Source organism: Anas acuta, chromosome 18 (genome assembly GCF_963932015.1).
Source record: "Anas acuta chromosome 18, bAnaAcu1.1, whole genome shotgun sequence".
In the NCBI taxonomy this organism is placed as follows: Eukaryota; Metazoa; Chordata; class Aves; order Anseriformes; family Anatidae; genus Anas; species Anas acuta.
The window spans coordinates 10462301-10488289 of NC_088996.1; the positions used below are offsets into that span (position 1 = coordinate 10462301).

At 51.3% G+C, this 25989-nt stretch overlaps 1 protein-coding gene across 2 annotated transcripts; it reads left to right on the forward strand.

Moving 5' to 3' along the window:
* The first annotated feature begins 361 nt into the window (after positions 1-361).
* On the forward strand, positions 362-25989 carry AXIN2 (axin 2). 2 transcript variants are annotated; one of them, XM_068654851.1, is made up of 11 exons: positions 362-545; positions 1618-2547; positions 8447-8587; positions 13960-14062; positions 15982-16122; positions 16343-16839; positions 17007-17186; positions 17471-17701; positions 18346-18441; positions 19665-19832; positions 24149-25989. In XM_068654851.1, exons 2-11 carry the CDS (start codon positions 1724-1726, stop codon positions 24273-24275), a joined length of 2508 nt encoding a protein of 835 aa, XP_068510952.1. In that variant the 5' UTR covers positions 362-545; positions 1618-1723; the 3' UTR covers positions 24276-25989. The 2 variants fall into 2 exon arrangements, with proteins under 2 accessions (XP_068510952.1, XP_068510951.1); XM_068654850.1 differs by having other exon boundaries at positions 363-545; positions 17004-17186.

Here is a 25989-nt window from a genome sequence, read left to right on the forward strand (position 1 = left end):
TTTTGGGGGGGGGGGCTCCCCCCACTTATGCTTGTTACCTCTGGTGATTTTTTTTGTAGGGCTTTTGCTTTTTTTCCCCGCTTTTTGGCCTCAAAACGCCGCTTTCGCTACCGCCCTTGCAGGACCGCTCCGGCGGCCCCCGCTTTGATGCGGGGAGAGCCCGGGGGGGGGGGGGATAAGGGAGGGGAGGGGGGGGGGGCGGGGAGAGGGAGGGAGGGGGAGGAGGCGGGGGAGGGGCCAGCGCTTTTGTATTTAAAATAAATAAAATAAAGCAGCCAGGGGAGGGAGGGAGGGAGAGGAGGGAGGCGCGGATCGCAGGGGGCTCCTTCCCTCGCAGAGCCCCCCCCCCCCCCCCCCCTCCTCTCCGGGCTCCCTTTTCCCACCTTCCCCCCCCCCCCCCATCCCCATCCCCCGATGCTCTCCGATGCGGTTGCACCGCCGGGGAGCAGAGGAGGAGGAGGAGGAGGAGGAGGAGGAGGAGGAAGGCCGGTGGGACAGACGGACAGCCGGACAGAGCCGGGCGCGCAGCGAGCTCCGGCTGCGCGGTGAGTGGCAACTTCGGGGGGCGCGCACCCCCCCCCCCCGGCCGCTTCCCCCCCCCATCCATTTCGCTCCCTTTTGACGGTTTTATTTTATTTTATTTTTGGGGGTTTTGTTTCTGCTTTGATTTCGGGAATTTATCCCTCCCGGCCCCGCTCGGGGGGCTGCGGGGGGAGCCGCAGCGTGCCGGACTTTTCCCCCCCCCCTTTGCGCGGTGCCCAGCTCCCTCCTCCCAGCCCGTCGCCATTTCTGGAGCAGGTTTTTTTTTTTTTTTTTTTTTTTTTTCCAGGGAGCAGGGCTTTTTTTTTCCTCTGTCGGGATCGAGCCTGGGCTTCGTGCAACGCCGGGCAGCGAGGTTTCACCCCCCACCCGGTCCTCCCCCCCCCCCCCCCCCCCCCCCCGACCCCTTCCCTTTCATTTCCATTTATTGCCCGGAGAGAGCCCGGGCTGCCCCCTGCGCCCAGGTACGCCTGCCGTCCCCCCCCCTCTTCCCCCCTTATCCATCTTATTTTTTATTTTTTTAATTTTTTTGGGGGGTGGAGGAGTGGGTGGCGTCCGGCTGCCCGTGCCCCGCTCCCGGATTTCACACGAAGCGCCCCAAAAAGCCCCCAAACGGGAAGGGGGTACCCCGAAATGGGGAGAGCGCTGCCCCAGCCGGGAGGGGGGGGTCCGGAGGGTGCTGGGGGGGCCCCGATGGGCAGCAGCCGATGGGGCAGCGCCCCCCGAGGCCCCTCTGGATTGGGGGGGGGGTCTCGGTGCCCCCCCGGCCCCCTAAAAGTGCTCCGGGAGTTGCTTGGAGCGGGGCTGGTGCTCGCCACCGGGCTGCCATGGAGCCGCGCTCCCGCTCCCCTTCCTTTCTCCCCCCCCCTCCCCTCTCTCTCTTTCTTTTTTTTTTTTTTTTTTTTTTTTTTGAAGAGTTGAAAAGCCTGTTTACTTTTTGTCTTTGATGTTGGGAGGATCTGGTTTTGATTAGATCAATACTCCTTTTTTCTCTCTTCCCCCCCCCCCCCCTCACTCCCCCCCCCCTCCCCTCTCTCTCTCCTTTTTTTTTTTTTTTTTCCCTTTTTCCCTTTGCAGAGAGGAGGCTCAGAGGATCCCCTGCTGACTTGAGCGAGAGGCAGGCGGAGGCGCAGGCGGCTCCTGCAGGATCTCCTCGCCCCTCTCCCCGCCGGGCTCCGGAGCCATGAGCAGCGCCGTGGTCCTCGCCCACCTCCCAGACCCCAGCAGCAGCTTCAGGGAAGACGCCCCCCGGCCCCCTGTCCCGGGGGAGGAAGGAGAGGCACCATGCCCGCAGCCCCCCAGCTCCTTCCTCGGGAAAAGCCAAAGCTTCAAGGCCATGCCGGTGCCTCCTGCCCCGAGGAGGAATGAGAACGGGCTCGGGGAGCCGGAAGGCAGCGCGTCTCCAGACTCCCCTCTGGCCAGATGGACCAAATCCTTGCATTCCTTGTTGGGAGATCAAGATGGTGCCTATCTTTTTCGGACCTTCTTGGAAAGGGAAAAATGCGTGGATACCTTAGACTTCTGGTTTGCCTGCAATGGCTTCAGGCAGATGGACCTTAAGGATACCAAAACTTTAAGAGTAGCCAAAGCTATATACAAAAGGTACATCGAGAACAACAGCATTGTCTCCAAGCAGCTCAAGCCTGCTACCAAGACCTACATAAGGGATAGCATCAAGAAGCAGCAGATAGATTCTATAATGTTTGATCAGGCACAGACTGAGATTCAGACTGTGATGGAGGAAAATGCTTACCAGATGTTTTTAACTTCTGATATATACCTCGAATATGTAAGGAGTGGAGGAGAGAATCCTGCTTACATCAACAGCAACGGACTGGGGAGCTTAAAAGTTGTCTGTGGCTATCTCCCGACCTTGAATGAAGAAGAGGAATGGAGCTGTGCAGACTTTAAAAACAAAATCCTGCCTTCGGTGGTTGGACTATCCAGCAAGACGTTGAGGGTTACAGCGAACGTCAGAGCTACGGAAACCATCGAGAGCGGATACAGGTAAGGGAAGCCGTGGGACTCGTGCTCTGGGTGAACTTTGAGGACTTTGAGGCTGCTTTTGGAGAGGCTGGTGGGTGGCGAGCAGCGAGGCTGGGGAAGGCTGGGCTCGCAGGGGACACGGTGCTTCATGCACCTCCGAGTGCTGTGGAATTTGGGGGGCGTTGGCTTTTCCTTTTTTTTTTTTCCCCCTCTCTGCAGAGGGAAAACAAGATACTGTGCTCTTGAGCTCTGTTGGCTCTCTCAGTTCTCTTATAGATCAAAAACTTCATAGCAACTATGTCCTCCGGACATACGTTAATTATTGGTTCAACTTTCAAACCTATTAAGCGCAGGAGTAGAGAGGATCACATAGACACATGAATAATGTAACCTACTCGTCCACCAACTTCACCATCAGCCAGCGTTTAACTACGTTGGTTATGTGGGAAGCAATTGTGCGGTCGTGGAGCAGGAAATGTATGCACTTACTACATCAAACTATGCAACTTGCAGAAAATCTTCTTTTATTTTGGCGGTGTTTGTGTGATAGGCAGCCTCTCTCGGCGCGTTCGCGGTTGGTATCGTGTCAAAGCCATTTAGGGTGGCTTCGAGCCAACGTATACAGAGGGATACTTAATTTGGAGAGCTGAAGGTAGCGCAGACATCCCAGGTGTGGAGTAAGAGCAGGTCTTTGGTGCTCTCCTCTTGGCTGTGTACTCAGAGCTGAACTTGCGAGACGTGGTTGTGCCTAATGGCAGCTGGAGAGGATGGAGAGGGTTATGGGATGGCACAGTCTGGTGCCCTCGGTAGGGGCACGTCTGCCACCCCGACCCCTTCCTTTTGTTGGAAGCAAAAGAAACAATGATGAGGTGAGGAGATGAGGGTGAGGAGAGCCAGAGCCCTCTCCGAGAGAAGGGGGATGGGGAAGAGAGACTCTGATGAGCAAATGATGAGTTGTATAATCCTCTGAAAATGTATTCTTTCCTCTCCCCACCCTTACCATAAATGTGGCTTGTTGAATCAGGGTTGAGAGGAGAGGGCTCTGCTGGCAGATGTGCGCTCCTGTCTGCTGGACGAGGAGTTTGGGTTTTGCTAGGGTAAGTGTTTGACATCTCGTTTACAGGAATTTTGAGAGCGTGTCTGTGATTCATGGACATCAAAGGGCAGCGGGCTGCTTTGGGCTGCGCTCTGCCTCGCAGGGGAGGCTGTGCTGGAGTGCTCTCTCCTCCTGCCCTGCAGAGAGCTTCCAGCTGTGCAGGGCTTCCTGGTGCGGGGCTGCGAGCCCGAGCCTCCTCCTGCCCCAGCAGGAGCTGGGAGGGCTCCTCCGGGCTGCAGGGGCGATGCTGTGGGGCTGAACGGGGCGGTTTTGGTCCTTCCCCTCTGCTGGAGGGGTGACAGCCGGCAGCGTGGGTGTGGGACAGGAGGGCCGTGGCCTCGGGGGCTCTCCTGCTGGGAGCCGGCGCGGGGCGGAGGCGCCGCTTGGCAGCTGGCGTGTGGGGGACGTGGGGTTTTTGGGGGGATCCTCGTCTCGTGCCTCGCCGTGGCGCTGCCTGAGCAGCTGCTGCTCTGCAGAACCTGGTTTGAACTGCTGCCCCTCCGCCTGCTTTCCAGGAGGGGGATGTTGGATGCTTTTATCTTGCAGCCTTTGTTGGTGTTTGGAGCTGGAAGGGCTTGGCTGTAATGTTCCAGCAGTGCTGCAGGCCCTGCTGAAAACCCACATGCTCCTTGTCCGTGAGAGCTCTCGCACAACTGTGGCTCCTTGCCCGATGAGTGCTGTGGGTTTTTTTTTTTTCCCCCTTTTATCCCTTTTCTTTTTGACCGAGGATTAGTGCAGCTTGCTCCTCACGCATCAGATCTACCCTCCCAGGACACGAGGTGGTGCCTTTGGCTTTGATCACCTTCTGTTGAGTTTCCAGGAGCGTTTGCTCTCCATGGGGCCAGGAGATCTCAATGCAAAGAGAGGGAGGTCAAGCTGAGATGCTTCTGGGTCCCTCCCCGAGCTGTCCATTTGTGAAGCCACTTGTGCGTGCATGTGCTAGGAGCTGATGAGCATATGGACGGGCTATCTCTCATCGCTCAGCATTTAGGATTGCATTTAGGATTGGAGCTGAAGCTTACACATAGGCTTTCCTGGTGAGCGGCCAAACCACACCTCCCTCCTGGTGTGTGCGATGGAATTGAAGGATTCCTGCTCTCCTCCCCAGCGTGTTACGTTCTGCAAGTGCTGTGCAGGCTCTTCCCACTTCCATCAGTGGGTTTTGGTGTGACCAGAGCAGCAGAAGCCGGGCTGAGTGCACCTGATCCCAGGAGCTGAGCAATCTGGGGCCAGCCCAGCGTTTGGATGGGAGACCACCTGGAAAGCCCAGGGCACGGAGTCACGGCCAAAAGCATGGCAAGCTGGAGACCACAGAAACCGGGCGAGCTGCAGGACTTTGGCCCCAGCACCAGCACCGGCCAGGAAGAGAAGTGAAGTGACAACACGTGCATGCGAATCGCTGCCTGGTGTATCTGGAGCCCTAACACAGGAAATATTCTCCACTTAGAGAGCTCTCGTCCTTTAGAGCGCCCGCCCTCCCCTGCGCGTTGCGGTGAGGTTAAAAGCGGCCTCCCCGCGCCGCCGAGAGCGTTGGACCTGGCCCCATTGTCCAGGAATTCCAGCTATTATTTATACGCGCTTCTAAATTTATCATGCACGAGTTTGTGTACACAGAGCCGGGCTCCTTCCTTTGCAGCGCCGCCGCACAGGGTGTTTTTGTTCAGGCCAAGGTGGACTCATCTGCCTCCCATTAAGCTCTGGGCTCTAACATCAGTGGGGCTGGCCTTGCTCGGGGAAGGCTGGGGCTTGCAGATGGCCTTCTGCCGGCTCCGAGGGCTTCCTGGCCTTTGAAAGAACCCGCCGGTGGAGCTCGTTTTGTGTGAAGTTATTGGAACCGAGTTTGGCTTCAATTATCAAAGTAAATGATGCCATTGTAAAGCTATGCTCCGAGCAGTGTTCTACAATTAGAGCATGGAAGCTGTGATTAACATAGTTTTGTTAAAATACACTTTTTTTTTTTCACATTTGTGCAGGCTTTTTTTTTTCCTTTTTTTTTGCCTTTAAACCTGATTGCCCGGTGATGTTTGTCCCAAGGAAACACTTAATGAGATTCAGTTTTGCCTCAAAACGCTCCTTGTAGATTTTCACTTCTCTCTGTGTAAACCTGGGGTTTGAACTGCCAGAGCGCTTTCATTTGGAGGAAGTAGAGTTTGGTGATTAAAAAACAAAACAAAACACTCTCTGCAACCGCACCTTCTAACAGGGGGTAGGACCAAGAGCCCCTGAAATTCTCAGGGCCATGCACCACCTCTGATGTGCCCCTGGCCCAACGCAGAGCACGGAGCTGCCCGAGCATCAGGATAAGGACAGTGGGGGAAACATCAGGCTGCCTTCTCGAAACTACAGAGCAACTGCTCCCTGACAGCTGAAAACACTTTGCACGCGGGGTTTGGAGGCTCTAGGGGGTGTGTGGGGGTGCCTGGGCGCAGCATCTGCAGCAGGAGCCCACCGCTCTCCCCTGGAATTTAAACCCCTCGCAGGCAGCTCGGTGCATCTGGGTGCAATTACTGGAGTAAGGTGGTCGAATTAAAATAAAAATTAAACTGAGCAAACCGGTGGGGGCTGCTTTGTGTAAAGTACATGGGGGTTTCTGGAGGGTGCTGTGGCGAAGGGCCTGTTTTAAAAAAAAAATCGTAAACTTTGGGGGCTTTTGTGTCTGGGGTTTTGGGAGGTGAAGCAGTGCTGCAGCCCGGTGCTGCCTGGGAAGATGAGTTAGTTCTGGCCACTTTCTCTAATTATATCTTCCCAAACGCTGCGTTTGGACACACCTCCTCGCCCTGTGCCGTGTTCATACGGAGCCACTGCCTCCGCCCCCACCGCAGCTTCTCCAGCAATCGCATCCACGGGGAGAGCACAGCATGGCAGCACAGCTGGGGGGAAACCAGACCCCTCTGGGCATGGCAGTGCTCCTGGGCTGGGGACCATGCTGCTCCACCAAGCCCCACGGAGCATCCTATCCACCAAATCCCATGGAGCATCCTCTCCACCGAGCCCCATGGTCCTCAGATGCTCTCCTTATACCCCAGCTGGTTTCAAGTCAAAGCCACAACGAGCTGCATCCCGTGCAGTGAGCCCAGCAGCCCCCCGAGGACCTGGGCGGTGTCACGGGGACTCCAATGTCCCCCTGACACTGAGCAGAAGGCTGCACGTTTCTAGAGGAACTTTTCTGGAGCAGTAGTGGGATAACTTAGTCTTTCGCCCACATGTGGAATTAATTTATCTTTGAAGATTTAACTTCTTTCCTGTGGCATTCCTCGCTATCTCATTTTTTGGTGTTTTTTTGTTTTTTTTTGGCTATATATTTTTTAACATCTTGATCTCCTCATCAGAAACGTCTTGGCCTCCCTCGGAAAGGAATGCAGCCCCGGCTGGGCTGAATACCTGCGAGCAGCCCCAGCCCCGCGCCTCATACCAGAGAGGCCCATCAGCTCCCCCATGCTTCCCTCTCCTTTTTTTTTTGCCTTTTTCATTATTTTTTTTAACTTCAGCCTTTGTAAAGGCTCCTGTTCTCCCGGTGGGGCAGGCTGGATGTTTGTGAGAGTGGAGCAAAGCCTGGGCGAGTGGGATGGTGATGGGGTGGGTGGCGATGGGGTGGGTAGCGGCAGGAGGGCTCTGCTGCTCCCCATTAGGGCCGCTCTGCTGCTCGCTTGCATCCAGCCCCGCCGTGGGGGTGGGGAGCTTGAAAGCCCATTAAAAAACCTGCCGAGCCTGCTGGCACATTCCTTAGGCCCCCAAGTCCTGGGTAAGTGGCCCTAATTATTAAAATCAGCAGTCCTTATCAGATGACAAGGCCCTTTGCTTTGATATACAAAGGCGGAAGCTTAACAGCCCCATCTTCCCTCGCAGAGGAACAAAATGTGCACCTTAACACGCAGCTTCAGAAGCTCCCTGCCTAATCCCCTTATCGCCTGCCCAAGATGATCCTATTGATCCTGGCTGGGACCTTGGGGGCACTGGAGGTGGCCCCCAGCGGGCACAGGGACACCCGTTTTCCCCCACATGGTGACACTGCCATGTCATCACCTTGAATTCCTTGTGTCTGCTCCTGGGTGCTCAGTTCAAACACCCCACTTTGGGTTTGCCAAGCCCGTGGTGTTGGCGTCAGTAACCATTAACTCGAGCCGCTGCCACCTTCCCCTTCAAAGCACCACCCACAGCACGCCGTGCTGGTCCTGCCTCCCATCCTCCTCTTCCCTCACCCAACCCTAAGCATAATAAACCCCAAACCTAGGAATTAGTTGATTCTCCTTAAATTGGGGCTCTTTATAGTGTGAGGAAGATGGCAGCCCTCTGGGAGGCCAAGGTGGAGGCAGTGGATGGTGGCTGTGGCCATGCTCACTGTGACACACAGTGGTCCTGCCCCGGCAGTTCTGTTGCAGGCCATACAGATACCACAATGGGTTCTCCCACAGGACCCCTAACTCCTGCATTCAGTGCAGACTGAAGCCTTTATTAGCTGGCCCCTCAGCAGAGTGCAGTGGGACCCGAGCTCTGAACTTCTTGATCTTGTGCCTGCTGATGCCAACAGCAGAGCAGCGCCAAGCTCTAAGGAGCGACTCTCTGAAGGTGTCAGAGCGCCCAGGGGATTTCATTTTTTGCCAGAGTTCTTCATGGGATTTTCTAAACTGCGTGTCCAGTGCCAAAAGCAACATCTTTAAGGTTGGTCTTTGGATGCTCTTAGATGCTGTGGATGGCTGGTTGCTCCTCAAGAGCCTGAGCAGCTGGTCTGTGGTTCCTAAAAGGAGAGTGCTGCCCTTAAACCTGTGTGTTGTCCTCCAGCACAAGCCTGACTGGTAACTGGACTCCTGTTTTGCTCATTCGTAGGTCCTTCAAGAGGAACGACCCCGTTAACCCCTACCATGTGAATTCTGGCTACGTCTTTGCCCCCGCAACGAGCGCAAACGACAGCGAAATATCCAGTGATGCCCTGACGGACGACTCCATGTCGATGACGGACAGCAGCGTGTGAGTATCCCGTCCTGCTCGGGCCCTTTGGGACGTGCCATCCGTAAATCCGTGCTGATAACGTGGTGGGGACTGGTGGGAGTGAGGGTCCTGCCAAACTGGGGGGCGTAGCGAGGCCTGGCAGCCTCGTGCTTCGTGCTGTCGCCGTAGGTGTTGGATGGAGTGAGGTGGTGAACCCTCTGTTGGCTTCATGCAGCTGCAGCTGAGCAAATGTGTTTTTCCCTGTGCTGGTAGTGCTGCCTGACTAACCCAGGAGGGCATCTCCCTGTGCCTTCTGTCTTAAGGCCAGGCTTCCTTAACTAGCTATCAGTCATCAAAGAGAAGGAGATTGCTTCCTGTAGGAAGTACTTGCTGTAATTAAGGTTCATTGGTAATGGCAGAATGTACATTAATAGGGCCAGTGACCTGAAGGGGCAAATAGCTGCTCATCTAGTGTGGCTGGGGCAGTCTTCAAAGGGCCATTTGAATGGAGCTGCATGGAGCAGGGCTGAGTGTGTTCGGAGGGTAGGGATGAGAGGTGGTTTTGTGGCTGAGCCCAGGAACTGCAGGATCTGTGCTTTCCTCCTGACTCTGCTGAGAAGCGTGCAGCTGGGAGTGCGGTGTGCGACTGTTCTTCCCCAGTTTGCCTTCCCCAGCAGGAGAGAAATGGGGCTTTTGTGTCTGGGGGTAGAAGAAACAGCAGGGCTCGCGTAGTGCTCTTAAGGACCATTTTCTTCAACTGGATAGAAGGCAGATGCTTCCGTTTGTGTTTCCTGATCTTCACTTAAGTACGAGTCCTCTAGAAAAACCAACCTGCCAGATAACAGCGCTGCGCTCTGCTCTCACCAGTGAAACTTCCCCAGTGCCTCTGTCACTTGTGGCCAGCGATTCCCGTGCTCCCCTCGGGGAGATTTGCATTCTGGGTTTTTTAAGTCAGCAGTGCTGCATGATGCTGCACAATGGAAAACAGGATTTACCAAAAATCCTTGATGCGTAAACAAAAGCTTTTTTCTTTCTTTTTTTTTTTTTTTTTAATGCACAAGTGTGTTTTGAACTGATATTATGGAAAAAAATAGTTTGTTGTCCCACTAGATTCCCTTATTGAACAATATTGGCATTAAATAAAAGAGCTGAATCATAGGGTGACTTCTTTATTTCTTCTTACTGGCTCTGGTTGTATGTGATCATGTGTCAACAGAGCATTCATTGGGTTAGTCATTTCTGGACCAGTGTAGGGTCACTTGGGATTCACAGGGCTAGGATTATACCCTCTCTTCACAGCAATGCCAATTGTAGGCCTTATACAGATGAGAGCACTGAGTGAGAAATAAAGTGCATGGTGGATGAAAGGCTTAACTGAATCGCTTTCAGCCCATTGTTAGTCCAGGGGAGCTTAGCGGGGATAAGAGGGTAGCAGCCCGCTTTGAAATTTCCTTGAACAAGTGAATAGGAGCTCCCCATAAAGCAGCGCATGAAAGAAGCCTGCCTGTTTTTTCCTGCCATAACAATAGCCCGTGCAGGCTGTGAGAGTTTGGGGAAGCTTGGCTGATTAAACTGCCCGCAGCTCCAGGTTGGGGGGCGGCTGGAGGGGGGGAGCAGCCCTGCCAAAGGCCCGGGTCCTGCTGCGGAGCCACTTCCCCGGGCGTCCCCGCTCCATCTGCGGGGCTGGGGGCGGGTGGGTAGCGGGGCGGTTGTGTTTTGGGAGCCGGAGAGGTAAATTGGCACTTCTTGAGGCTCGGCTGAAGCATAAGGCTGATGTAAAACTTCCTTTACGGGGACGGAGGGCCGCTGCCAAGGTGGCAGTAAAACATTTGGGATTAGTTCCTGGCACCTGGCTCTGCCGGCTCCTGAAGGCACCGTGCGTGCGGTGGGGGCACCAGCCCCACGGCTCCTGCGGGCTGTGCCAGGGGGCTCTCCTGCTGCCAGGCTTTGCCACTTCTTCAGCAGGGGACCCGGTTTTATTCCGCTCTGCCAGGGCGAATGGAAATGAGTTCCTTTGGCTTACGTTGGTATCGACTGAAGAGCAAAAACTTGTTCTGGAAAAGTCTGTCAGACGTAACAGCAAAGGCAGTTTTTTAAAAAATATATCTAAAACCTCAACTGTGCCGGACTTCGGAGAGGTCTCCAAATAATGCACAAGCTGCCTTTTTTTATTTTTTTTTTCTATGTTAGATGCCAGGGATCAGCCTGTGTGCCTATGTTTTGTAATAGCCACAAAGCATCATGCAAATGGATATTTCCATTTCTTGATTGGGGAGGGGGGGGGGAGAGGAAAGGGGATTTTTTTTTATTTGCTTATATCTTATTTATGGATTTACTTTGGACACAGGGGAATGCTGCTGAGCAAACTTCAAATATTACCTTATCTTACAAACCAGGCTTTTGATGTTGGCAAGATCAGAGGCTTGTTTCAGAGCCGTTGCCAAATGAAGATGGGAGTGAATGCATATGCGCATGAGTCTGATATTTCAAAGCAGCAGTAAAACTACATTCAGGTTAGGTCAGGCACATCTGAGTCAAAAGGCTAAGATAATTGGCTCAGCTTAAATGGCAGCTGACTGGGTAGAAGACTTCAAACTAGTATTTCCCCCAGAAACAGATTGGCTTAGCCCCAGCCTGGTTAGCTGAAATGTTTATAATTAAACTCTACTATTTAGTGCCTAAACCCTGTAGCTCCTCAGCCCACAGCCTTCAGTAGCCAGGAAGGTGAGTGCAAGTGTTTGTTGCTGGAGCATGGGGAGAGGCTGCAGCAAGAGGAGCACCTTGGTGCTTGGCATTGACCCTAAACCCGTGCTTTGTGCTGGAGCCTGTGGCAAAGCCCAGCCTTTTCGTTTTAAAGGCACTTTCTCCTCATCAAGGGGGGTCCATTTCAGTGTCGGGGTTTTGCCCCCCACCGTATCTCTTGGCTGTACTGAGCCTGGCTCCAGCTCTGCCCGCCTGTCCCTCCTGCTGTAGGTGACCACATTTTGTTCAGCCCTTCTAATCTGGCATTGTCCGTTCTCCCCCATTTCATGTGGAAGGCCCAGATTTAGAAAGCACTCATCAAACTGGCTATAAAAGTCCCTCCTCATTCTCCAGGCTGACTTTCCCAAGCTGCACTGCCTTCCCATCACAGTGAAATACCTTTTTTTTTTTTTTTTTTTCATTTAATTCTGCACTTCGTTACAAGTTGTAAAACTCTTCTGACAAGGCAGGGCTGTAAAAGCAGGGAGCAGGAGGCTTGATCTGGGGCTCCGCTGTGCAACCAGAGGAGGTTTAGGGGAAAGGAGCGGCCTTCACACCGACCTGGAGAAGGGCAGATCTTAAATAAAGAGAGGAGCCGCGCTCTTGAGTCGGCTGCTGCAGGGCTTTGCTTTTCTCCTCCTTTTCGAGCCACCCTGCCTGGCTCCTGTTGGAGCTCCTGCTCCTTAGCTCATGGACCAACCCTTTGGGCAGAGGTGGTCCCACAGCACAGGGAACACGGGGACACCCCACAAGGAGAGCTGCACCCAGCCTAGTACAAGGGCTGGGGATGTGGGGATGGCATCTCCTGCTGGCAGACCCAGAGGGAGGGAGCTGAGGAGCTCCTCCTTGTCCCTTGGTTGTGGCCTTGGGTGCTGAGCACAGACCCTCAGCATCCTCCCTGCGCTCCCCTCTGCGACTGCCATGGATGGAGGACACCTCCTCTGCCATTGCCTGCTAACGGGATTAGACCTTTCTGTATGGGTGCACGTAATGTGCTCACGCTGGCGTTGACTTACCTTTCAAATGTCTGTTTTACTCATTATTCCCCGTGCTGAAGGTCTTCCCTAAGAGACCTTTATCTCAGTAAGCCTCAGCGAACAGATGCTTCTCTGAAGGTGCAGCTCAGTTGGCTTTCACTCAGGATTTGCTCTTCCCCATCCTTCCCCCAGCCTCATGCGAGCATGTCAGGTGCCCACGCACGGAGCACAAACACTCGGGGGCCACCAGCAGCTGCGGTTGGTGGCCACGGCCAGCTGCCTCCCCACAAGGCAGCCCCGTGTTGTGTAGGGGGCACAATCAGCTCCTTTCACTTGGAGCACAATGCACGCTCACGGGCTGCGTCTGCAGGAGCCTGGTGATCATCTTGTGGCATCACAGACTGCTTGTGGGCTTCCAGCGTGCTCGCTCTCGTTATCAAGATTTTTCCAAGTTCACGAAGATGAAATTGTTCTGCTCTTTCGCTCTGGGCTTTGTGACTTTGTCTTGCCCATCAAAACAGTCACTCCAAGAGCCACTGAAGGATTAGCTGAGCTCTTCACGAAGGCCTGAGACAGGGCACTTCAACCCGTGAGCGTGGAGCGGTGGGATCTAGCCATCACCTCCAGACAAGGGACCTGGCACCCCGGGGTGGCATCCCCTTGTGTGTCGGCTCTGGCCATGCACCCAAAACGTGTCTTAGCACCACCAGCATGGCCTGGGCACGCGGGGCTGCTGCTGCCTGCTGGGCCACCACAGCTTTCTGCTGGGCAGGAGCTGTGCTGGGGATGAGTAAGGTGTGGGGGCAGAGGGATGAAAGGGACTGGGCCGGAGATGAAGGTTATTCCGCGAGTCTGAGGGAAGGGGTGGCAGCAGACATTCAGGATTTCCAGGCACGCTCTTCTGGTTGTCCCCACTGTCTGCGGGAGGTCCTTTCATCCCAACCGAGGGAATTTTTTTATTTTATTTTGCGTGGCCGGATGAGAACGCCCCGCGTCGCCTCGAGCAGGCCGTGCAGTGCTCTGTTGGCACCCGTGCTCCTCTCCTGGCCTCTCCTCGTGGCTTCCTGGCCATGAGGGGAGTGACGTTGTGCCAAAGGGCATGGCCTGCGTTTGCTTGCACCCGGCGGTGGCCAGCCGGTGCTGGGCAGCCCCAGGGCAGGAGAAACATCTCAGGAGCTTCAGTAGGGCTAGAGGTGGGGAGCAGCCCTTTGGTGGCCATCCATCGCCAGCCTCCTTCTTCTTGTTTCCATAGTGCCCATGTCCCACGGGGTGGTTTAGGGCTAGAAGAAAGTTGTGGTCTCGGCCTAATTTGGCGGTGAGAATTGCAACAAAGCTGAAGGGCAAAAGCTTCGGCCTATCAGCGGAAGGGCCTTTCAGGGAGATGCCTCAGAAGTGAAGCTAATGGGATCTTCGGGGCCTCTTCTTGTGGAGTTGCCTTCAGCTTGCTGCTCAGCCATGCAGGTGGTGGCACAGCCCCTTCCTGAGCCGCCAGGTGACTTATCCTGGCCTCAGGTGACATCCAGGGCACTTGGGGCAGCTGGGAACAGGGGCCTGCAGCAAGCCCAGGGTATTTTAGAGCCGATGGAGAAGTGGCTGGGTTAGGGCCCGGGGTGGTGGCGTGGAAGCCAGGCTGATCTGCCGTGCTGTGCCTCCAAGAGCCCCAGCTGACGGTGACCTCTCTTCCGTGTGCAGAGATGGGATCCCCCCGTACAGAATTGGGAGCAAGAAGCAGCTCCAGAGGGAGATGCATCGGAGTGTTAAGGCCAACGGTCAAGTTTCTCTACCTCATTTTCCGGTAAGTTCAGGTGGGAGCTGCAGGGCCTGGGACAAACCCCTGGGATGTTGGTACACGTGGAGGGATGGGAGCAGGGGAGGGGCACGTTTCCATCCTTACCTGGTGCCAGAGCTTTCCAGGAGAGACCTTGCCCAGCATCAGGCAGGAGCCGTGTGCTTTCAGCATCCTTGCAGAAACCTGCTTACGCACAGGCGCATCTGGTCATCACCTGAAAGCCAGGTGCTAATTAGGGCTCTTCCATGGCACTGAATTTGCCCTCCTGGTCTAAATTCAAGCATGGATGCTCTGGTGAGGTCCAGGAGAGCATCGGCTGCAGGTGCAGGAGCTGGGCACCGCCTTGACACCTCCTCGGTGCCGCACAGACCAGGGTTTGCCTTGCGCGCATCGCCCTCAGCCTTCAAAAGCACCCCATGTGTCAGCTGGCAGGAAGGAGGCTCTCCCGAAAGAGAAACATTTGCAGCAAATATGTGCCTTCAGAACTCTCGCTGCCTTGCTTTGAGGGGGTCCAGTTCGTGGAGCCGCCTCGCTCTTGAAAATTAACTCGCTGACTTGCTAATTCAGTTGACTCGCAGGCTCCTGATTCCTGCAGTGAATAAACTGTTTACACAGACAAGTATAAACTTATCTTGTCTTGAGATTAATATGCTAAAATTCCTCTTTCTGCTGTCTTAAGCAGCAAGAAATCATAGATGATATTTCTGGTGGAGGGGGGTGGTTTATGTGGTTTTTCTTTTTGGTATTTTTTTTCCCTTCCTCCATAAAGAAAGTTCTATAGCCTGAGCTTGTAAATTAGATTATTTTGTCCCAGGGCGTGCAAATCGACTTTCTCTGTAAGGCAGTGCTTTGATCAGGGACTGAATAGAGCCAGCTTGTGTAAGAGTGACAATTTCCAGCAGAGTGGCCTTTTTCTACCCTCACATCATTTCTGGAGCTAAGTGGTTGCCGGAGAGAGGCCCCACCTCATCTGGTGGGTAGTATGTGAAAGAGTTGGCAGTTCAGCTTTCTGCTTTCAGCAAAAAAAAAAAAAAAAAAAAAAAAAAAGGAAAGAGTGAAAGTAGGGGTGAGGGGAGTGGAGTGGGGGTGCATGGGGGTGGCAGGAAGGAGGGGAGAGTCAGGTGGGTGCTTTCTTTTTCCCTTCCTCCCCCCCCCCCAATTTCCCTACCATGTTTGCTTCTTTTGGCAGAAATTCTCGTTTTGCCTTTTTATATTCTGCACTTGATTTGGAGATGTTCCCTTTTTCCCTTGATAGATCTGCTTGAGGCAGCCAAGCTCAGCAGTGTAGCACCGCTAGCCTGCAGCAGCTTTCTTCATTTTCTGTACAAAGAGATGGAGGGGGGGGAAGAGATCTAGGACACTGTTGAGACAACACTACCTCAAAGGTGCCCAGTGTGTAGCCAGGAAATAAATTACCAGTACTTCTCTGATCTGCAACCGTTTGACTTCTTTTTTTTTTTTTCTTTCCCTTTTTCTCCCCCATCTTATTTTTTTTAATTTCCAACTCCTTTCTGTTTATACTCACTTTATTCCTTGAGTTAAAGTCTCTCCCTCCCACCTCAGAGGTTTTTTTTTTTTTTTTTTTTTTTTTTTGATGTTTGACAACAGTCTTTGAAGATTTTCTACTTCAGAGTAGCTACTGATGGGCTGGTTGTACTACAGAGAGAACAAGCGGGGGTTCCTCAGAGTGCGACCAACTGCTCCTGCCGAAGGCAAACGCTGGTGGGGAGGATGTCACTCCATGAGGCCACAGCACTAGCTCATAAAAATCCAGAGCAGACCATGCCTAGTTGCGGTCGTCTTTTTCATCCAAACATGGATACACAACAAGCGTAGCGGGGCTGGCGATGCTGCTCCGGCTAAGCGCCCGCGCCCCGTGCCGCCCGCTAAACATGCCTTGTGCCTTCTGTCCCCGCTCCTTGTAGAGGACCCACCGGCTGCCCAAGGAGATGACCCCGGTGGAGCCGGCTGCCTTCGCTGCGGAGCTCATTTCCCGGCTGGAGAAGCTGAAGCAGGAGCAGGAAACCATGGACAGTCTGGAGGAGAGGCTGCAGCAAATCAAGGAGGTAGGAGGATTAACCCTGCTGGGACCGGGCACAGATCCCGCATGCTGCTGGGCTGGGGGAGGCAGCGGGGCCGTATCCTGCCTGCTCTGAGGGCACAGGGAGGAGCACGGCTCCTGTGGGATGGCTCTGCGGTGGGCAAGCCAGGGTGGGGATGTCCCAGCTTGTGTCTCGCTGACTCCCCGACCTCTTCAATTATTCCTCACCAATGCTTCACCTCCAGGACGAGGAGAAGGAGGGCTCGGAGCTCCCCGCCAGCCTGCAGAGCAGTCGGGAGGTGGCGAACCCCCAGCACCCGCAGCACCCGCTCTCGCTCCTGCCGTCCGGCAGCTACGAGGAGGATCCCCAGGCCATCCTGGACGAGCACCTCTCCCGCGTGCTGAAGACCCCCGGCTGCCAGTCCCCCGGCATGGGCCGGCACAGCCCCCGCGCCCGCTCCCCCGATCGCCTGCCAGGAGGCAAACTGCAGCCTGGCGTGGCCTCGCCAGCCGCCTGCACCCTCCTGGGTAAGGGATTTATCACCAAGCAGACCACCAAGCACGTCCACCACCACTACATCCACCACCACGCCGTACCCAAGACGAAGGAGCAGATCGAGGCGGAGGCGGCTCAGCGGGCGCAGTGCTGCTGCCCTGCCGGCAGCGACTACTACTGCTTCTCCAAGTGCAAGGGCCACCTGAAAGGCACGGACCCACCTCTCCCTCCGCTGGAGCCCTTCGGGTAAGCCGCGAGCCTTTCTCCATCCCACCCACCCAAAAGACAGCAGCCCACCCTCCTCCCGCAGTGGGATCGCTTGGGTGGGTGGGTTGCGGTCGGTGCTGCTCGGGGTGCATGGGGCAGAGCAGGTGACTAACCACGGGCTCGTGTCCCCTTCTCGCCTCCAGCAGGACAGGCACGCTGACCAAGAGGCCGGGTAGAGGAGTGGAGAGCATCGCCCTGCCGGCTGGGGACGGGGGGCTGCCCGGCCCCGGAGGGGTGCAGCTACCTGGCGGGGAGGCGGACAGGGCGCAGAACGTCTGGCAGTGGATGCTGGAGAGCGAGAGACAAAATAAGCACAAGCCCCATAGGTAAATACGCAGCTGTCTACAGCAATATCGCTCCCGGTAAATATTTATATATTACATGGGCTGTCTATTTTTACAATCGCTAAAAACAAATGAGACTCTTTGCTCCTCCGGTTTAATATAAAAGCTGTTCCGCAGAACCAGAAAAACCACAAAAATGTCATGTTTTTGGCAATAAACCTCCTTTCATGTTATGACAGACTTTTGAGAGGGAGCGAGCAGAATAGGAGCTGCTATTAAAGTCATATTTTCCAGCTTTTCTAACCCGACTTCTTCCCCTCCCCAAGCACACAAAGCACAAAGAAGGCCTACAGCTCCGACTTCGCCAAGGGGGCCCCCAGCGAGCGCCCCGGCCGCCACCACCCCTGGGGGACCGGCAGCCACCCGCGGGGGGTGCAGCCCGCCCACCCCTTCGTCCAGGACCCCACCATGCCCCCGCTCACGCCGCCCAACACCCTCGCCCAGTTGGAGGAAGCGTGTCGCCGGCTCGCCGAAGTCTCCAAGCCTCAGAAGCAACGGTAACGGCGGCAGGAGGGATGGGGTGACCCCGGCTGGGTTTGGTGCTGGGATTTGGGGAGCGGTAGGGGGTTTGTCCAGGGTAGGAGCGTCAGCCAGGGGCATTTGTTGGGTGCTGGTTGTGCTCTTCTTCACCCAAACGGAGGCTGGGAGCTAGCAAGGCTGCAGCAGGCGCGTGTGAGCGCGTGGACGGTGCCTTCCTCGCGGTGTAGGTAGAGGTCCAGATCAGGAATGGGGCTGGACCGTGGGGATGCATGACGGCACAGCTTGGCCAGGCCCCAAGGATGAGCCTCCTTATTCCAACCCCACCCTACCCCGGCACAAATAGTTTGAATCCTAGGCTATTACTTCCACTCTTTTGATGGCTGTAATTTGCCCATTTTTCCTCTGGGCCGGACTCCAGCTACATACCAAGTGGAGAATTGGACTGGTTATCATTCATTTGGGTATGGAAGGATCATTAGCCCACAGCATTTTTAATTCTTCCTTTGATTGTTTACAACATATGAGGGCTGATACAAAGAGCGAACTTAACGACCCACAGGAGATTTCAATTAAGCAGATCGTATTTCAACAATTTTTAAAAAGATCTTTCTCTTTTTTTTGTCTCCTCTCCCCCATTTGTCCCCCCCCCCCCCAACTTCAGATGTTCAACCTCAAATCAGCAGAGGGATCGAAACCACTCAGCTGCTGTTCAGGGGGGAAACACCCCTTTTTGCAATGCAAGTCTAATGACAGAAGAGTGAGTATTGCACACGGATAAAAGGATTGGGAAATATATATATTATAATAATTTTATTTTCATTAAATAGATTGTGCTTTGAAAAGAGGGGAAATTTTTATATCTGAAGTTTTAGTCTTTCAAACATTCTTCTTAAAGAAAGAACAAAACATTTTCAAATCTTGTCTCTGGCTCTTTTTAACTGGCATTCCTGTAAAGTGGACAAAGATTGGATTAGTCTAATTACAGGATGGTTCTTTTAACAAGAAATCTGCTACAGAGAGGTCTAAAATGGCCTAAATAATTAAAGTTTTCTTTCTTACCCTCTTCATCTTAAGCAATGAGTAATGTTTGAAGTCCAGACTGAGCCACCTGACTAGAGCCTTTCATTTTTAATTGGTTGACCTTAAGTCCACCAGCTGTCTTTGCTAGCAGCTTTTTTTCTGAAGCCACTCTACAAAGACTTAGAACAAATTAGGAAGACTAAATTACTGCGGACTAACACTTTGTGACCTTTTGACATGCCAAGTGTACATTGCCTCAGCAGCAGTTGTAGATTTGGCTGCATGGCATTCACCAGAGCGTTGCCATTTTGCTGTGTAATATTGTTTTAATTATTCTTTAAGAAGGGTTCCTTAATTTCAAACGACAAGATCCGGTTAATTTTATCCTCGCTGTTTCTGAGTAAAAATAAGATCACCTGTGTACTTCAGGTGAAATAGTCTGGGAGTGATTTTACTGTTAGCTGTTGCTGGTTGCAGGTACATTTATGCATGAGAAAGGAGCTTGTCAGATGCTTTGTGTGAAGGCAGATGAAATGAATCTTTTAAAATCAGACATGTACAGTGCTTGGGCCTGGGAGGTGCTTAGCCCATGGTGAGCCCTGTGCACGCTCATCTGGACCTTGGTCCTGATTTTACAGCAAGTTCCTAACCTCAGTTCTCCCCTCCACAAACTGGGACTGAGTCTCTGCAGCTCAGATGCACCCTGAGGCTGGGCGCTTTGTGATGCTGATATTTCCACCATCAAAGCAACCAGGAGCTGCTGTCAGAGCCCAGCATCCCACAGGGCTAAGTGCTGTGCAAACACAGCATGACAAATTCACCTCGAGTACAGGAATATCTGACTTTCAGGTCACACCCACTGTATTTCTGACCAGCATTACGTGGAGACTGAGCGCAGTGAAACTGCTTGTTCTCAAGTGGAAAAATAGAGTTTTTGTGTGTGTTGTTTTTGTTTTACAGTCACAAAGAGCCAAAGAAACTCCCGGTTGTTCACACCTCTCAGTCTAGTGAGTTGGTTGTCACCTATTTTTTTTGCGGAGAAGAAATTCCCTACAGGAGAATGTTAAAGGCCCAGAGCCTGACACTTGGGCACTTTAAAGAGCAGCTGAGCAAAAAGGGAAATTATAGGTAAGAATCTTTCTCATTTGTTTGTTCTTTCATGTACTGAAATAAGACAAAAGAATCAGCAGATATTTTTGCAGATCTGCCCACAGCAACACATTTACATCACCTTTTGGAGCCTGCAGCTTTTCTATTCTTATTCTCTTCCCACTCAAACCAAGAGCAGCTTGGAGATGGAGCAATGGGACAGGCTGCACTCCCTGAGCAGCAGCTTGCCTACTGGGCCACCTCCTCTCCTTCTCCCTCCCCTGCCTCTTTCCAAGTTGCATAAACACGCAGGCTGCCAAGCCTTGTGCTGCAGCTCTGGTCCAAAAAAGCTGACTACCAGGTGAATACCTCACCTTGCAGGGAAGGCCTGGAGCCCCTAGAGTGGGGTGGGTCGTGGGGTTCACTTTACAAACCAGGGGCGTCAACATTCATACTGGTTCTGTCCTCCTGTTGCTACTATATTATTTTTTTTGTGTGTGTTTGTAAAATGGGCACGAGGCCACCCCTGTCCCACAGGTCCTGGTGTTTGTTTGAATAGTGTTGCTGTAAATCCAGTAAGTGGAAGGCTGGGATACTGCTTCTGAGCAGACAGGTAGCTGAGGTGCAAGCCAGTTTGTTTCAGCTCTTCAAAAGCCTTTTGTCTTTGTTAAGGGGAAAAAACACTGCCCTGTGGGGAAAAATCCACCATTGATACTGGGTTTTTCCTCAAACAGCACCAGTGAACCCTGTGTGTCTGGTTTCCAGGGCCCAGTTTAGCCAGTTTGCTCCTTCCTTGCTCCCGTTCCCATGGCAGTATCTTTGTTGGCTGTTTCTTTGCTGTAATCTCCCAGTGGATTTGGGTGCTAGTGGGATCATCTGTCTGCCACTTCTTGTACAGGCTGTGCGGGGGGGTGAAGGTCCAGCTTTAAGGTTTGAATTTGCTCTGAATTTGGCACTCCTTCAAAGAGCCAGGCAGCCTGCCCTGTAACTGGCAGCCTCGGATTTAACCTCCAAATGGTCATTTTGTTTTGTTAAGAGGACTTTCCAGCTGGTGCACCATGGCTGGCTTCCCTTTAGCTTTGGAAACTCTACCTACGCAGCTCAGAAATCACCCTGGGGAGCTCTCAGGCTGGGGGGTGCTGAGCTAGGGGCTGTCTCTGGATGCTGCCCAGTGATGCTGGGGCTGAAATATTGCCAATCCTGCCCCCAAATCATCTTTGCAGCCCGCCCAGCTGCCATCAGATGGCAGCAACCTGCAAGTACACCCAACCTGGACAACCTCCAGGCTAGGTGCTGGTGTTCCTTGCACCCTTGCACCACTTCTCAGCTTTTACAGTCTCGCACTGCCCACCGTGCATTTCCTCTCACTACAGACATGGATGCAGCCCCGTAACCCAGCTGCAGCCCAGTTTGCTCAGCCTCACCATGGTTTGCTGCTGCTCTGTTCTCTGTGGCTGTAGTACCCCTCTATACACCACCCCCTCTAAAAAAAATAATCTTTTTTTTTTGTGTGTGTTTGTTTTCTGTGACAATTTTTGTGCGATGACTGAGTGCTGGAGTGGGATCCTAGAACCTCTGTGGCCTGAAAGCCCCTCCAGGTGCAATTATTTGTGCCTTGTCAGACTGTAATTACTTTAGAAAATGTTTTTAAGTGACTGACAAGGATGAAACAATGTTTTGCTTAGATCTCACCCCTTTACACCTGGGTAAAGACAATACTGAAATTTATAAAAGGAACTTGGGTACGTGCCCAGTATTTTATCTTGCACAGACACAAGGTGAAACTAATTACACAAATGTGTGTACCTCCAGGGAATCATTTTGATCTAAGCTTTGACTTTTGGCTGGACTTTGAGTGAAACTGCGGGTGACCTTCAGGGAAGAGGGCCGCAGTGCCCAGAGTAGCGTGTGTGTTACGGGGAGGCACTAACTAGGCTGCTTTGGTCACATCTGGCATTGATTTCTTTTTAAGGCACATTTAATAAGCATGTCTTTGAAGCCTTTGCCTTTCATTTAATGCACAAAGACATGCATAAATGCTCGACTCTCCAAATTCTTTATTGATTGAATCAGTTTGTGAGGCGGGTACCTCGGGCCCTGTCACTGCTCCTCCTCGAAGCCGAGGCCTTCGCCCGCTGGGCCATGGGGCAGCCCCACAAAAAATTGCTGCTTTGCTTTCCCCAGCCCCCCCCCCCCCAAAAAAAAAAAAAAAAGAGAAGGAATTAAGCAGTGATTTAATACTGATGGCGTTAACAAAAAACAAACACACACACACAAAAAAACTGGGTGGTGTCGGGTAATCTTAACATGGCAGTGGTTCAAAACAGAGCTGTAACACCAGGCCTGCTCGGCTCTATTGGTGCCAGATGTCCAAAAAAAAAAAAAAAAAAGAAAAGCAAGGCTTGCCACATAAAATATGTTTCAATGGAAAGCCCATTTCTGAGCAAATAAGAGCAGAGCGACTTGTTTGAAGATGTTGTGGGGGAGGATTTTGCTTTGCCTCCTCTCCTTTTTTTTTTTTCCCCTTTTTTTTCTGTGAAATAAGGTTGTAATTATGTAAAAGGTCATAGCGTGTTTTCTCAAATAAAAATTTTGTAAACACAGCCAGCACTTCAGCTTGTGGAGGAAGTTATTGGGAAGAACGGCTGTTATCTGGAGAGGGGCGGAGAAGGGGAAAGGGAAGAGAAAGTTCTTTGTAATTCATTCAAACTTTCCTTGTTTTTTTGGTTTTGTTTCAAGCCCGCTGGCCTGGGGAATTGTGGCCTTGACCTGCAGCATTAACGGTGGTGGGAGTTGTGCCATTGCCTTCAGTGAGCGCAGGCTGTGAGGAACTTAAATGAGATGTTTTCCTTGCTGAACCTTTAAAGACACAACATGTGTCAATTCAGCTTGGACTGACCTTACAAAAATAAATCCTAAACATACCTTGACTAAATGTAGCTGCTTCAATCTCTGTAACCAAAAAGCCAGCTTTTATCCCCCTACCAAAATAATTTTAACTTGCCCTGAAAATAAATAGATATGAAAGTCATCCTTACTGTGCATGTTAAAAATGCGCAATAGAACATTCCCTGCTTAAAAACGAAATTCTAACAGCCTGCCCTGGCTTCTTCAGTTTTCCCAGTAAAAGTGAGCTTAATTTGCTCTGCTTTTTTGAAAAACTTTCACCTAGCAAACAGCTGCTAACCCCAGTTGTCTGGAAACGCCAGGGGAGGGGTGTGGGAAGTGTGTGATTTTTTTATTTTTTTTTTGGTAATTCTGATGAAGGTTTTTCCATTTCTGGTGATCAGATGGGAAAGCACTTTTCCAAGAGAGCAAGGGAGCAGGCATGTCCGAGGAGGTGTGCGGTGGCAGACGGACAGGCTCCCTAAATGCTACCCCTCTGAATGGAAGCCCTTCATTTGTGCATATGCAATTAAGCAGCCTTAGAAGGAAGAAAGCTAGAAACGGGATAAAAGGAACCTTTAATCAAGAAGCTGAACGGTCTAATTCAGGATAATAGAGGGGTCCTTACTGTTTGACACAGGAGGGGTGGGGGGTGTTTTTTGTCTCTGGGAGCATTGGCTTCATGATCTAACGACCCAAAGCAAAAGAGAAGGAATGCAGGACACTGCTACTTGACCTTCTGGTGTCACGTCTTGCAAGCTAGATTGGGGTTGCTCTTTGCATGTGACCGCTAGGAAGCATCAGAAAACAAATACAGTAGTTTCTGTCATTTAAAATGGATATGTGAATTAGGCACTTTGTTGTTTCTGATGGGGAGCTCCCAGTTTTTCTGTAGCAGTGCCACAGAGTTTCAGCTGCTGCTTTGCAGGAAGCTGGGCAGGCTTTCTTTTAATCCATCTGTATGCCTAAAAAGCCTCTCCTTTTAATAACAGTTGCTAATTTTAATGTTGGGCCTAGGCTTTGAAACAAGAAAACACATGAAAGAAAGAAGGTGGGGAGAGAGGGGAACCTTAAGAATGCCTCGCTTTGAAATCGTATTTATTTATTTTTTAAATAAGATATTTGACCAGAAATCACCGCGCTTTCTAATTTTCCTTACTGCTAAGGATACCCACTGCCAACGCGTGTAATTTACTCACGGTGCTGTAGAAGCTGCTGTCACTGCAGAGGAGCGTGCTCAGCCTCGCTCCCTCCATCCCATCGCCATCCCCACTCACATCCCTGCAGAGCCAGGGACGCTTTCATGTTGCTGGACCTGACCTGCCCTGAGGTTTTCCTGGCCACGCTGGGAGCTGGAGGAGTGTCCTAGGAGGGAGAGATTGAAAATGTTGTGGTTTAAAGAGCTGCCAAAGCATCCTTTACTTTACCTTTTGATTTTTTTAACTGTGTTTTAATTCTCCTCACCACAGATACTACTTCAAAAAAGCAAGCGACGAGTTTGACTGTGGTGCAGTGTTTGAAGAGATTTGGGAAGATGAAACAATTCTGCCCATGTACGAAGGAAGGATTCTTGGGAAAGTAGAAAGGATCGATTGATGGCATCTGTGTTTCTTAAGAAAATTTAAGCTAGAAAAGTCTTTGGACACACAACAGTAGTGATGACAAGGAAAAAAAAAAAACTCTGAAGGAAAGTTTTGAACCAATGAAGAAAAAAAAAGTGAAGTCTCTGAAGACTTTGCTGAATTAGCCTTAGAGGAAAAAAATGGCATTTATTATTCATGAGTTGGGTACTGAGATGATAAAAACCCTGAACTATTTATTAAAAACATGACCACTGTTGGCTATTGGAGATGCAGACTGTGTTTGAGAGACTTCCATACATAATATATGATTTCCTGGGGATCTGAAATCTATGGACTAAGAGAAACTATGTATAGCTTACCTTAACAGTAATCCTTATTGATATTTATTGAACAGTCTGTTTTCCCTTAAGTCCAGTTTTTGGATATGCTGCTTTAACAATGGAGAAGAGAGGGGCTGGGAAGTGGGGTGATGGGAGGAAGGATTATTTTATTTTTTTATATTGTTCCCACTATCTAAAATTCAGGAGTATGGCCAGGAGCGCATTCACGATTTTTTTTTTGAAGGGGGAGGAGGGAAGGACCGATGTTGTGCCCAATATTTCTCCAAGTGAAGATAAAACTTTTCTAAAGGAATAATAATAATAATAATAATAAAAAAGAAATAAAAATACTGTCCTACCATCCATCTAGAGACCGGTGCATTTTAATCTATGCTGCTCTAATTTGAAATAAAGGTCTTAAGCATGAAATACGTTAGATGCAATATAACACCACCAACTTGCTATTTCGTCCATGGATTTCTGTGGTGTGAGGTTTTTGCTTTGCTGCTGTCAGTGTTGAGGGGGCCGTGTGGTGTCCAGCGCCTGTCTCAGTCGAGGTGAGCTAGAGCAAAACCCAAGTGTGGAAGAGCTGTAGAAGGAGCCATCCAGTTCCCATTTCCAGATGTAACACCCCAAAAGGACACATTGCAAAAGCCAGGTTAAAAACCCACATGTATCCCACACAGCTAGCTAATTTCTTAGCCACTCTACTTCAATGTTAGCACAACTTCTATTTAAACGCCATGTAACTATGACGAGGAGTATTTTCAGATCGTTGTGGAGCGTGTGATTCGTTGTGTGGTGGTTTTTGGTGGTGGTTTTTTTTGTGTTTTTGGTTTTTTTTTGCCTTACCCTCACGACACCCATTGATGCCAATGGGAGGTGTCAGCCCAGGCTCTCTGCAGCCCTTTGGGAAGCTTCACGTGTGCGTGCGTGTGCGTGGGTGTTAGGACAGCGCGACCCTTTCCCGAGGAAGCCCTTGCATTTCTACAGTTGGGTTTTGTGTTGATTAAGTTAATCTGTGCATTCTGTTTGCCATTGCTACTTCGTGTAAGTCTGTATATATTGTAGAAAAATGTATGGTGGAAATATTAATACACTATCTCTAGTGTTGTTAAAATTTAATCAGTACAGTACCTGTGCCTGCATGGTGTTACTAGGCCATGCGTCGCCCTATATTCAGGGTTCAAGCTTTCCCTTGTTTGTTTAAGGGGTTTATGTATAAATATATTTTATGCCTTTTATTACAAGTCCTGTACTCATGACTTTTGCCATGGCATTTTGTTCTACTTATACTGTAAATTATGCATTATAAAGAGTTTCATTTAAAAAAAAAATTACTTGGTACAATAATTATTGTAATTAAGAGATGTAGCCTTTATTAAAATTTTATATTTTTCAAATTAA

Coding starts and splice junctions, on each gene's coding strand:
- AXIN2 (XM_068654850.1), top strand. CDS start 1,724: ATGAGCAGCGCCGTGGTCCTCGCCCACCTCCCAGACCCCAGCAGCAGC. Junction 8,588..13,959: donor TCGATGACGGACAGCAGCGT/GTGAGTATCCCG, acceptor TTCCGTGTGCAG/AGATGGGATCCCCCCGTACA. Junction 16,123..16,342: donor GGCTGCAGCAAATCAAGGAG/GTAGGAGGATTA, acceptor CTTCACCTCCAG/GACGAGGAGAAGGAGGGCTC.